This window comes from Stegodyphus dumicola, chromosome X1 (assembly GCF_044657685.1).
Source record: "Stegodyphus dumicola isolate Sdum_Otavi_A_Nest chromosome X1, ASM4465768v1".
NCBI classification, from domain to species: Eukaryota; Metazoa; Arthropoda; class Arachnida; order Araneae; family Eresidae; genus Stegodyphus; species Stegodyphus dumicola.
This window is the reverse complement of record NC_140780.1, coordinates 162,624,264-162,636,725: the sequence shown is the minus strand read 5'-3', so window position 1 is coordinate 162,636,725 and position 12,462 is coordinate 162,624,264. Positions and strand designations below refer to the sequence as shown.

Below are 12,462 nucleotides of genomic sequence, written 5' to 3'. Positions count from 1 at the left end.
TTCAGGACAGAAAAGATAATATTCAGACTAAAAGTGCAAAATAGATAAGGTGTATTAGATACATTTAATTAAATTATTATATACATTAATACAATAATTAATTATATGCATTAAATTATTATTACATATATAAACTGATTATATTATATTGTTCATTTACATTAGGCTCCTCTATTTTTAAATCAGCATGAATCTGCTTCCCATTTTCTCTCAGGAGTAGTCCAGAAATAGGTACCCTATCACTCTGCTGCTGCTGGAAATACTTGTACAAGACAGCATCGAGGTTTGCCGATTTCGCCTCATGTAAAGATTTCCGATTCCGGTGTTAGAGTCACTGTTGCTGTAAAATTTCAACAGCTTTTCTTTATTATTCCGTATATCATACACAGTCGATGTGGCAATTCCATACGATTCTGCTATAAACCGAGCAGTAGTACCTGCCTCCATCTTTAGCAGAATTTTCACTTTTTTCATTACCGTCAATGCAACGTTTTTACATTTTTCAACGTCGCAAGCAGTAAAATCACGAGTGCATTTCTTATCTATCATTGTATTAAAAAGCGCTGAAATTTAAAATAATTTTAATTTATCCACAAAATATCTGGATAGAAAACAACAACATCACTAAACAATCTTGTGAAATAACAAAGCTCAGAAAGTACAACAACGTGATGCATGAACTTGAAAGAAGAGTTGAGTTAATCGTCTGCTTTTTTACCTTGATGCAGATTGGAGGGGGGGGAACTCTTATCATGATGTCAATAATTTGGTATTTCCATTATGACTCATTATTATCCAGTAAGTATTTTTTCTTCGATATTTTGTTCTCCATGTTGCAGTTTCCAGAACCTGTAAACTAAATGTTTATATTTTGAGAGGCAATGCAGATTTCAGAAGTTGGCGGATTTTCGGTATTTGACTGTAATAAAGTATTTTATTCAAATCTGGTAGTTGATGTTATTGAATAAAATCTTTGCCAAAATTGCAAATGCACAAAATGTAGCAGCTTCTATTCATGTAACACAAAAATAAAACAGTATATTGTTAATATATTATACAAACTAACAAAAAAATTACAACACTGCATGCATGATTCCTTTCACAAAGCATACTAATTTTTTTTCCCACACCTTGTATAACTTGCTTTTTTTGCATTGGGATCTTCAGTTTCAGAAAAGTTTCTTTAAAAAATAGACAAATTTGACCTTGTGTTTCCAAAACTTTGTAAATATTAAAACAAATTACTCAAAAAAAGATCAAATCATTATTACCTTCAGAAAAAAAGGTTTCTGACAGACTAGAAGTAATAGCTCGAATTTCCTGAAATCAAAGTTTATAAAAAATAAACGTTAGTGTATTTTGTACAAATTTATGCTTCAGTTACAAGAGTTCTATTCCAAAGTACATGCATTCTGGGAGAAATACATAATTATGTACTGGAAACAATAGTTAGAAAACAATATATATCAAAAAATAATCAGCCACTGATTAATATATAAAAGTTCTAATTCACTTGATAATAGGCTGATATTTTTGCACATTGTATCAGATTATAAATTATATATATATATCAATCACTTTATTTTCCTTTAGAAAAATTCTGATCTACTTATAACAACTTATGTTCATTCACTTTTTAAAAATATACAAGTTTAACAATATATTCTATACTATCATGACTCCCAGTCATACTGTGGACAGTATTTATTGTCTAAAGCATGTAATAATCCTATAATTTAGAAAAAAAATCATAATTTTATCCTAGGAAATATATTATTTAAGATATCACAGTAAATAGCTTGGATTACCTTAGTACTGCTCTCATACAGAACTTTCTGTGTGGGAGCTTTATACGAACAATCCTTTCTGACAGCTTTATTGTATTTGTACTCTTTCCCTTGAATGAACCTATCTGCCTTTTGATTTACACGAGATCTTAGAATGGATACATTCTTCCCTCATTTAATTCGGGATTCACATCAGTTTGAATAGCCTCTGTTCTTGGCCCCTTAATGATTCTTCTAGGACTTCTCACTGGCCTCCCTTTCTTTTGTACATTTACTATGGTTCTTTTCAAATGTAGACATAACTCACCTGCATTATGCAATAACGAACTCCAATATGTTTCTTCTTTCTCTCCCTTTAGCAAAAATCAATTCTTCTTGTCATTCTGCCAGCTACAGATCTGGTCACTTTCAGTATAAGCACATGTTGGATAGGTTTTATGGAAGAAGGAGGAGGAAATTTTTTAAATGGTACCTCAATGGCATAGAGGATGTATTACTAGTTTTAAGCTTACTACAATTTTCCCATGCTGAAGAAACTGGAAAGAGAGCAACGGCTTGAGAATTTAAAGTGGAAGAGCAATGCATTTGACACTGGAGAGCTGAAAAAGAATTTAAAAATATGCCACAACGAAAGAGACAAAAGAATTGGTACTGTAACATGGCCAGATCTAAGGTAAACAAAGTAGACAAAGGAGCAACAATGAAAAGGAATAGCAATTTCGACTATAAAAAATCTCTTATAAGCAAAATTTATGGCACAACAAATGAACATAAATGACTTCAAAGGAGGGTGTTGCTGATGTAGAAGATTTATGACAAGAAAAAATATTTCTGTGCATACTAGAACTACAGTCGGGCAACCATTACAATTGGACTAACAGGATAAAAAAAGCATCTTTGATAAAATACGTGACAGATATTACTGATGAGAAAAAATTGTTCTGCCACAGATAATAAATATGGGTGAAACAACATTAGTCTTTGATTTTTCCTGCAAACAGAATTGTTGATGAAACTTGTGCAAAAACCGTCTCCACGCTTATGACAGAGCATGAAAGAAATTACACTATGTACATGTGTGTGTTAGCTTCAGCTGCAAACAGTGACAAGCTAAAGCCGATGGTCACTTTTAAAAGGAAAACTATTCTAATGGGAGATGTAAATATTTGTTTTACACATCCATAAATATGATAATTTACGGATGTGCAAAACAGTCATACATGAATGGCTAGTGTTGGCAATGTTGCATGACATCATATTTTTAACCAAAAGAGTTGTTGATAATGGATTTTATGCATTCTCAATTACTTGATTCAGTGAAAAACAGATGTCAAACAATAATTCCGCTTGGCTTATCAAACATCTTAACCAACATTAGATTTGTCAGCTAATAAATCCTTCAAAGCTGAAGTGTGAAAGTGGTGGAGCAACGAAGAATTACACTCTTATACCAAAATGCACAGAGCATCTTATGAAGAAATTGCAAAACAGGTAGGAAGTGAATGCACATAGGTGAAAATATCACTAATAACACGAGGATTCAAAGAACCTGAAATTATATCTCCGGATAAAGAGACTGCAAACAGTGACAATCTAGCAGACTATTTAGATCAGGATTTGCTAAATGTTTTTTATTCAGCACGTCAAGAATCAGATTTTGATGGCTTACAGTATGTTGTAATTCTTTTTGTCAGCAAAAGTAAAATTCAAAATTTTTTCTGTCACTCAATGTACCTCATGGTTGCAATATTTTTTATAACACAGTATAAATATTACATATATGGACTTCTTCAGTGGGTTACATTTGTGAACAAAAGTATATTTTCAACATTTCTTACTTATAACTTATTTCTGAGTAATGGTTTCATTTTATGCATTTTTCATAACTGTCAAGAATTTACTAAAATTTCCAAACATTTACATTCACCGTTTTCACAAGAAGTGCGAGTAACTTTTTTAAAACAAAAATTTTCTTCTCATTACAAACAACACTGCCACTAAAAAACTACAAGACACCATCATTTGAAACATACAAATTTAAATATCATCCAAAGAGTTGTAAATATATATATTGATTCCTGGCATATTCCCACGTTTTGATTACGAGAAAACTAATATATTACCTACTTCTAGCATATTTAGCTGTTATTTTTTGCGTTGAGTATATTGTTGTTTTGTTTAGAAGAAAACTAATCGAAACAATATACTCAATGCAAAAAGAACAATTAAATATACTAGAAATAAATAACAATATATTAATTTAAATATATAGAATTTCTACAATACACACAGGTCTACATACACTGAAACATGAATTTATCTAAAATATGTAAGTTTATGTTATCAAACATAAATGGCAAACATTTATTATTATTTGGCTTATTGAGCTCATTGTAAAAATCTACTGAGCAGTTTTATTCTCCTGCTTGCTCTAGTTGTAACAGTCTTTCTCAATAGTTGAAGAGAAACCTCTGCTTCCCCTTTAGATATCTGTGTCTTGGAATTGGAATCCCCACTGGGAGTGGATATTTTCACTGGATAAATTCCCTAGATTAGTTCTCCATACATTTAGACGAATAATTTGGACACAGTTGTTTCTTTCATGGTACACTTGTATAATATTGGCTATTTGCCAGAATGTTTTTCTTTTTCCTATGCTTTCAATGAGTGCAATATCCCCAACTTTGACCATACAATCATCTTTTGCTTTTTCTCAATGTAATATTAATTGACTTAGGTTCTCTGCTCTGAAACTTGTTCTCAATATGCCTTAAGTCAAGCACTCCCTGGGATGGAATGTCATTGAGAAAAATTGTTGGAGTCAGAGCAATGAGATCATCTGAATCCTCTGAAACATATGCCAGTGGCCTAGAGTTTACAGTGGCTTGCAGTCACATAACACATGTATCATTTCTTCATAACATAATAATGACTGTTCGAACACATGATGCAGTAGCTTCTTGACAATTTGAACAAGCCATTCCCATAAACTACCCCACCAAGAAGTTGTAGGAGGGTTAAACTTCCACTGAATTCTTTCAACTGAAGCATGAACTTCAACAATTTTCCAGTCTGCTGACTTAAAAGAGATTATTCGTTCCCATGAAGGGGAATTTAACACATGTTACAGAAATCTTTCAAGCATCATGCATGGCTAAAACATGAATACTTTTTATAAATGAAGTTGAATTTGATCAGTTTTCCTGACATTCAAACTATTTCATAAATATTCCTAAATACTTAAAAGCTTCATACACAATGGTGCAGATTATAATCACAATAATAATTTTCACTTATCTCAGTTTTTTGCTTATCTTGATCACATCATATGATTTCATGATAATTTTATATCAAAGAAAATTAATACAGACACTCATCTATTCAATTCTATTTTGCATCCTAGTATTTGTTGCTCCAGTTATATTTGTTGTTATAAACTGGATAGCTGGCATTCTACTGTATTACAAGTCAGCATTAAGCTACATAAATAATAAGAAAAAATTTTGACTTTTAACAAACAGTGTTCTATTACATTAAAAAAACTGTAGTACTTTCTATTAGCACTCTAACAATTACTATATGATCTTATATAAACTACTCTTTAAAAAAAAAAAAAAAAAAAAAAAAAAAAAATTTCTTTCTGCAAGTAAACAAATAAATAAAAATGAAAACTACTCTTTGCTCAGAATGCAAACAATTACGACAGATTGATAATCACCGTTTGATATGATGAAACTATAAAATAAAAATCAATTTGCTTTCTATTTGGACTGCAAACGCTGTTCTTAAGTTAAAAACATCAGAAAGTAGCCAAAATTAATCACATTAATGCAGATTTATAGTAAATTCTTTATTATGCATCAATTAGATTTTCCCAATACATGCAATATTCTGCAGCAAACTTTGTTCCCCTCCCCTTTTTTCTTTCAAATCTTCTCATGTTTCAATAACACAAACTTTGATGTAGAAAAACAGCCAGAATTAAACAGATTAATGCAGTTTATGATACTTAATTTTTTTTATCTTCTTATGAAACAATTTTAATGTAAGGAACTTCAACAAATCTTTCATAGAACATGACTGTTTCATTACCTTTTAGCAAATACAAAGAGCTGTATACAGTAACTGAGCCATAATTTTCTAATATATATAATATATATATAGATATAGATATAGATATAGCTATATGACTAGGATAGAAAATAGATACATAACAACAGTTTCAACAACAATAGGTCTTTCTAGTGCAATTGAAATTGAGTAAAATTATGTTTAGTAATTAATATCATAGCAATATCTCACATTCTCATAGACAGTGATATCAGTAAATTTAGCACATTGAATTATAACTCACATAAACTTACATATTTAGGGAAATCCAAGAAAGTAGCAAGAGGCTCTGGTAAAAGGCTAAACTTGTAGATTAAAGTTTGAAGATAGAGTTCCAATGCTTTCTGTCGATTATTAATAAAAGATTCAGTCCTATTACCAAATACTTTTTTAGGAGGAAGCAGGTTTTTCTCAACAGAAAAATCTTTTACCATCTGCAAGTTAAAAATTAAAATATATGCAATGACAATCCAAATACATAATGTAATGAAGGATTCAGAGTACAAGTGACATAATGTCATCTTGGAAAAGCTCTGACAAAAAGATACATTTATTAAAAATATAACAAAAAATACTGAGAACACCAAAACATTTTTAGTAGCCTAGATATGAAACTAGCAATTAATATATATTAAATTCTGTAAGAAAAATACTATCTAGTTTTGAAATAACAAAAATACAACAGCGTTAGCAAAAATGGTACAGAAATGCACAGTATTAATGCAATAATCATCATCCTCATCGGCTAATTGATGTTGTGGAAGATAAGTAGAATAAGTTGAAACTTTTACAATTATGACTGGTACAAAAGTACTTAAGAACATAACACAAATCTTTCTTTTCCCCAAATGTCATATTACATTCAGTCTTTCAAAACTGCTCTTTTTCCAGAGCTGCAAGATTTTCGAGAAATAACTTATCTAAATGCAACCAGCGAAGATTAGGCAAACAATGGCATGATTTAAATTTATCTTCCAGCTGACCATCAGTAAACAATCCCTTTTTTTCCCAATTACTTCACTGTCAAATAAAATGCTCAACTGAGATATATTTACAGCTCAGATGCTGCATTTTACCTGCAATCAATTTTCATTTTAAAGGAACTGACTTTCTCACTTTTTAACTCTTCAATTACTCAATTCATGTTTCGTCATCCATATATGCATGGGAAAAGTATTATTCAAAACCAAATGTAGAGAATTAATTAAATAAGAAATTTTAACTATTAAAGAAATTCCAGAAATTTAATATGCAAATCGACTGGGAAACAAAATTATTCATTAAAAGTATACTGCTAATGTAATTAAGAGTTTAAATCCAAAGCAATTTACAAACCCTTGAATATTGGAACTTCCCCAACACGAATTACGCTTGTAAGCCAAAATAAACCAAATACAAACTATAAAAATACAAAAATAATACTAAAAAGGCAAGTAAATAGTAAGTTTTAATTTAACTTATCTTGTACGTCAGAGAAAGGAGTAGCATTTGCTAAAAGTGAGGTTGAATAGTTTGTTTTTGCTAACTTTGTAAATAGAGGACACTAATACTGTAAATAGAGGGCACTAATACTATGTAAAGATGAGTGCTAAGCTGCTACCTGTGTGATCTATTGTAAAAACCTATGCTGTAGACTCTAAAGTAATGAAAAATGCTTGTTCTGTGTGAAAAAATGTTGCTAACTGTTAAGGATTGTAAAAATATTGCTAACTGCTAAGAATTGTAAAAATATAAGTTCGAAAAAATGTTTTTGAAATAAAGTTTGAAAAACATTTTTTGGAGATTTTAGTGAATTAAAAATTCAAATAAACATTTTAATTGAAAATTTAATTTAATTTAAAATTTCAAAAATTTGAATGTTCGGAAATTTTTTTTTTTAAAAATTCACAAATTGAAAGAAATGGATAATGATTTTATAGTAAGAAATTTTTTGAATTAAACTGAATTCATTAAAACTGAAGTTCTACAGTAGTTAAATCAAAACTTTAACTAAATACAGGCCAAAGGTAAGGAAAATTAGAATAAGATAAAAATCTTCACTCAATTCGGGCTATAATTGAGACTTTTGAAAAGAGTTTGCCTTTCATTAGCTAAAGGAAAATATCCAGTATTGATTAAAAAATATACATATTTACAAATTAATTAATTAAATATTTACAAGAATTAATCCATTAACTCTTCAAAATCTTCCAGTTAAGGTTTAAGGTAATGTTATCATACGATAGAGAGTCAAAAAAATTAATAGAAAAGTTAATGCTTGCCTTTTTTAATATAGAAAATTAATAAATTGTGTTGGGATCTGGCTATTTACTTGAACATTAATTAACTTTATTATTTCTTACTTTAAATCTTTTATTTCTGTATATATATATATATATATATATATATATATTCTAATTATTTGGCTATAAAAAGTGTTACCTATTACTTTTTTAGAAATATTAGAGTTTCAATTAATTAGTTTCAAACTGGAAATCCCTCCTTTTACCATATAATTTAATTTTGATGGGTTTAATTATGAGCAGGTCTAGGTATTCAATATGATCTTGTTTCTTATTAGTTCCATTAAGTGTTAAACTATTTGAGTAAATTTTAAATTGTTAGAATATTAGCAGAATCATTATTGAAAGCTATATTATCATCAATGTATCTAAATGTATTTGCAAACGACTTTAATTCATTTATATTCAAAACTAGTTGGAATTATATATAATTAATCTTAGGAGGATCTTAGGATATATATAATTAATCTTTATATATATATATATATAATTAACCTTAGGAGATAATATAATCAATATTATTTAGTAAATAAATTATATATATATATCTATAGAGATATATAGATATATGCAAAATATAAAAAATATGATGGCTTTGCTCTAAGCGATTAGGTAACCTCTAATTAACTTTTCGCAATTTCAGAATCTTCACCCCTAGACCAGTACTTTCGAGATCATTCTGGCATGTTATGCAATCACTACTATAAATGCAGAGTTTGTGCTATTTTTCGTCAGGCTGCTCCCTACCATTGTTACTATAAGACCTTGTGCTGCTCTGTCCCTTCTTCTTCCCTTTGTTAGAATAGTTATGACATCGAAAGCTTAAATTTAACCTTATTTTCATTTAAATCATTACTGGATATGTAATTTTGGAGAATCTAAAAGAATAGTGATCTGCCATTTTAAGTGAATAAAGATATGGAGCTTTTAAAAAATGAAATTCTTCTGTGTCTTCAATTCGTCTGCCTTCCACATTGCAACCTTCAATTCGTCTGCCTTCCACATTGCAACGACCACACCCGGACTCTGATGTGACAAGATTGCTAACCTTCGTCATTCCCAAATGCCCTTCTTATTCAAATATCACAGATAAGTAAAAAGTCGCACAGGATAGTAGTGCGGCGAAGCTTCTCTCCAATGGATGTCTACAGGCTGTTTTTCAAGTGATTAGTGGTGTTGTGCTAATGTTTATGTTTTTTGGATATCAAAAATTTCAATGACTTCACAAGAAAGAAAAAAATAGAAAAGAATTATTAATGCATTCATGAACATCTCTGAGGATTTTATCTCCGGGTATACTATGTGGGTTGCTTCTAGGTCAAGGCCAAATCTGCACATAGTGTGTCAAACATTTGCAGACAACTCAGTGATTTTTTTCACTTTTTCTGTTGTGCTCTAAAATTTTGACACTTCAAAAACTTCATAGTGTGTGGATTATCCATACAAGATCAAACGCCAGCATGTCAACAAATAGGGAGGAATCAACTGCTATCGATATCACAAAGCTCCAGTTTCCCATTTTTGATGACTCTAAGAGATATACCCATGCATAATTATATTTTACTATACGACAGAAAATGTGATGCTAAAAATATTGGAGATAAGGACAAACTGCTAATATTCTCTGAGTGCCTGACAGGAGAAGCACTCGCATACTTTTTTCACAAATGTTAGACAAAGATTGGTAAGCAGTAAAAGAAAAATTCAGTACATACTTTTCCACTGCAGAGGCAGTGAGATAAATGACTTTGTATCTGCCACATACAAAAAATTTAATAACAATGATATATATTTCCAAACCAAATTACAATATGGATCTAGTTTAAAACTGAATGATGCTACAATGGTCAAAGCCCTCGACCAGGGTCTTCCAGAAGCCCAGCACATGTTGTTAACAATCCAGAAAATAAATACACCAAAGCAATGGACTGAGATAGCTCACAAACTGTTCCCTGTACCAGTTCCACTGGAGGAAGTACCAACTACAAGTAGTGGTCTACTACAGCAAGCTGGCATCAACATAATCAACATTTCAGAAGTGTGCCACCACAACGAATGTACTATCAATACAGGCCGCTTAATTATCAACCAGTTCCTTCTTAAGTTATCATAATACAGTGCCCAAATCTGAACAGAAAAATGAACTTGAAGACTTTTAAATTTCAATAGAATTTTCAATTTGAATTTATTGTTAAATATGATATTTACAAGATTCTGTTATTAAAAAAAATATTTATATCAAATTCTGATTTTTTCCACTATTGTATTTCCCTTGTTTCGCTAATTCTGTAATGCTTTCTTTTAAAAAGGCTTTTCTGTCACCAGCCCTTTTTCTCTTTGAAGGGGGAAATATGTGAAGATCTTTGAAGAACAAAAATATGTGACTCAAAATTATAACTTAGATCTTAAACTATATGTCGCGTCACGATCAAACTGCATGAGAGGTAAGTTTCTCTGTTACGGAATGGCAACGAGAGAGATATTGTTGTTAAAAAAAAGATGGATGATCGAACTCGTTGTAACAATCATTTTTATGGATGTTGCGTATTGTAAAATGAACCTATTACACTGTGCTAAATCGTATTAAAATGCTATATATTAAAAGATCTTTCATCTGATGTAAATTTTAACAAACCGCTCATTATTTTCTCTTAAACTCACAATGTTCACGGCATTTCTGGCACCCCCGGGTGGGCGTGTTTGTTGGAAACATGTCGGATGAAAGAATAGATAGGGTAAGTTGATTACCTTATACTTCCGTTTTGAAGTTATTGATTATTGTTTTACTGAAGTTTAAAATACTATTCTTGCCTAATTTTTATCTGAATATTTTAAACTTGAGACAAAATGGAGGTGATGAAAAGAAACAAAACTGCGCAACGTTCAGCTTTTACTAAAGCATATAAAAGACTACATGAACTTTTAAATGATGTTAATGTTGATTATGAAGAAGCAGAAATGTGTTTTTATTTGTTCAAGAAAAAGGCAGAAACATTAGAATTGATGCACAGTGCTTATTTAGATACTATAACTGATGATAAAGAATTCGAAACAGAATTTGAAATAACAGAGGAATATCGAAAAAAGCATGTTAGGATACAGTTAGAATCACAATGATTTCTCGATAATATTAAGAGTAAATTAAACGAAATCCAAAATACATCGTCAGAGAGTAGTCAGAAATTAGTTACTGATGAAAATACATGTAAAACTTTGTGCCAACGCCTACCGAAAGTAGAACTTTATAAGTTCGCAAGCGATTTAAAAATTTGGCTTAAAAGATCATGAAACGTGTAGCTGTAAAAAGGCGTTTTATATTCCGTTAGATGAAAAAATGTCTGCAGTAAAAAAGAAAGGTTTATGCAGAATATGCTTGGTTAAAGGTCACCTCAGTAACCAGTGTCGATCAAATGTTAAGTGTCAGATCTGTTCAAAAAGACATTTGAAATTTTTTTGTCATATTCTTGAATGTAATAAGTCTAGTGAAATGCATAACCAGGAAAATGATGAGAAAAAAGAGAAAACAATCGATTCTTTGCATTTGCGTGCTACGAATGAAGTTTTTCTTCAGACCCTGGTTGTAAACATAGAGGGTAAGAATAAAAGGCGTAAAGTTAGATTAATGATTGATACAGGAAGCTCAAAAAGTTATGTTTTAAAGTCTACCGCAGAAGAAATGGGTTTTGACTTGCAATTGGAGGAAGAATTTAGTCACTCTTTATTTGGTGGAACAAAAACTGAAATTTATAAACATAAATGTTACAAGATTTATTTGAGTAGCCTTGATGGTAATTATTCGTGTAAATTAGATGCTGTAGACCATGATGTTATTTGTAATGATATTTCAAGCATAAGATACGGTTCTTGGATTCGCGAATTAGGGAATAAAGGAATACGCTTAAATGATACCCAAGGGAATCCAGACCCTATTGGAATACTGTTAGGGACAGACGTTGCAGGGAAGTTATTTACTGGCAAACGAGAAAATCTAAGAACAGGTTTAGTGGCTATAGAAACAAAATTGGGTTCGACTTTGATGGGTAAGTACCTCAATCTAAACATCAGCATAATGTAAATATGATGATATTTTCTATATCTCAAGAAGACCTACCTATTTCATCGTTGTGGGACTTAGAATTATTGGGTATCCGAGATCCTGTTGAACAAAAAAGTAAAGAAGAGTCAAGAAGAACTATTATGGTTCATTTCCAAGAAACAGTTCGTCAATTAGAAAATGGTAGATACGAGGTTGATATGCCTTGGAAGATTGAGCATGCAGTCTT

At 30.6% G+C, this 12,462-nt stretch overlaps 1 protein-coding gene across 2 annotated transcripts in view; it reads right to left on the bottom strand.

The window, feature by feature from the left end:
* Positions 1–12,462, bottom strand: part of LOC118182556 (uncharacterized) — a 75,000-nt gene that overhangs the window by 50,308 nt on the left and 12,230 nt on the right. For both annotated transcript variants that reach the window (XM_035351926.2, XM_035351927.2), the window contains exons 3-4: positions 6,152–6,331; positions 1,272–1,320 (exon numbers count right to left, since the gene is read on the bottom strand). In XM_035351926.2, the coding sequence (XP_035207817.2) occupies positions 1,272–1,320; positions 6,152–6,331 (229 nt within the window). The remainder of the gene's footprint in view (positions 1–1,271; positions 1,321–6,151; positions 6,332–12,462) is intronic.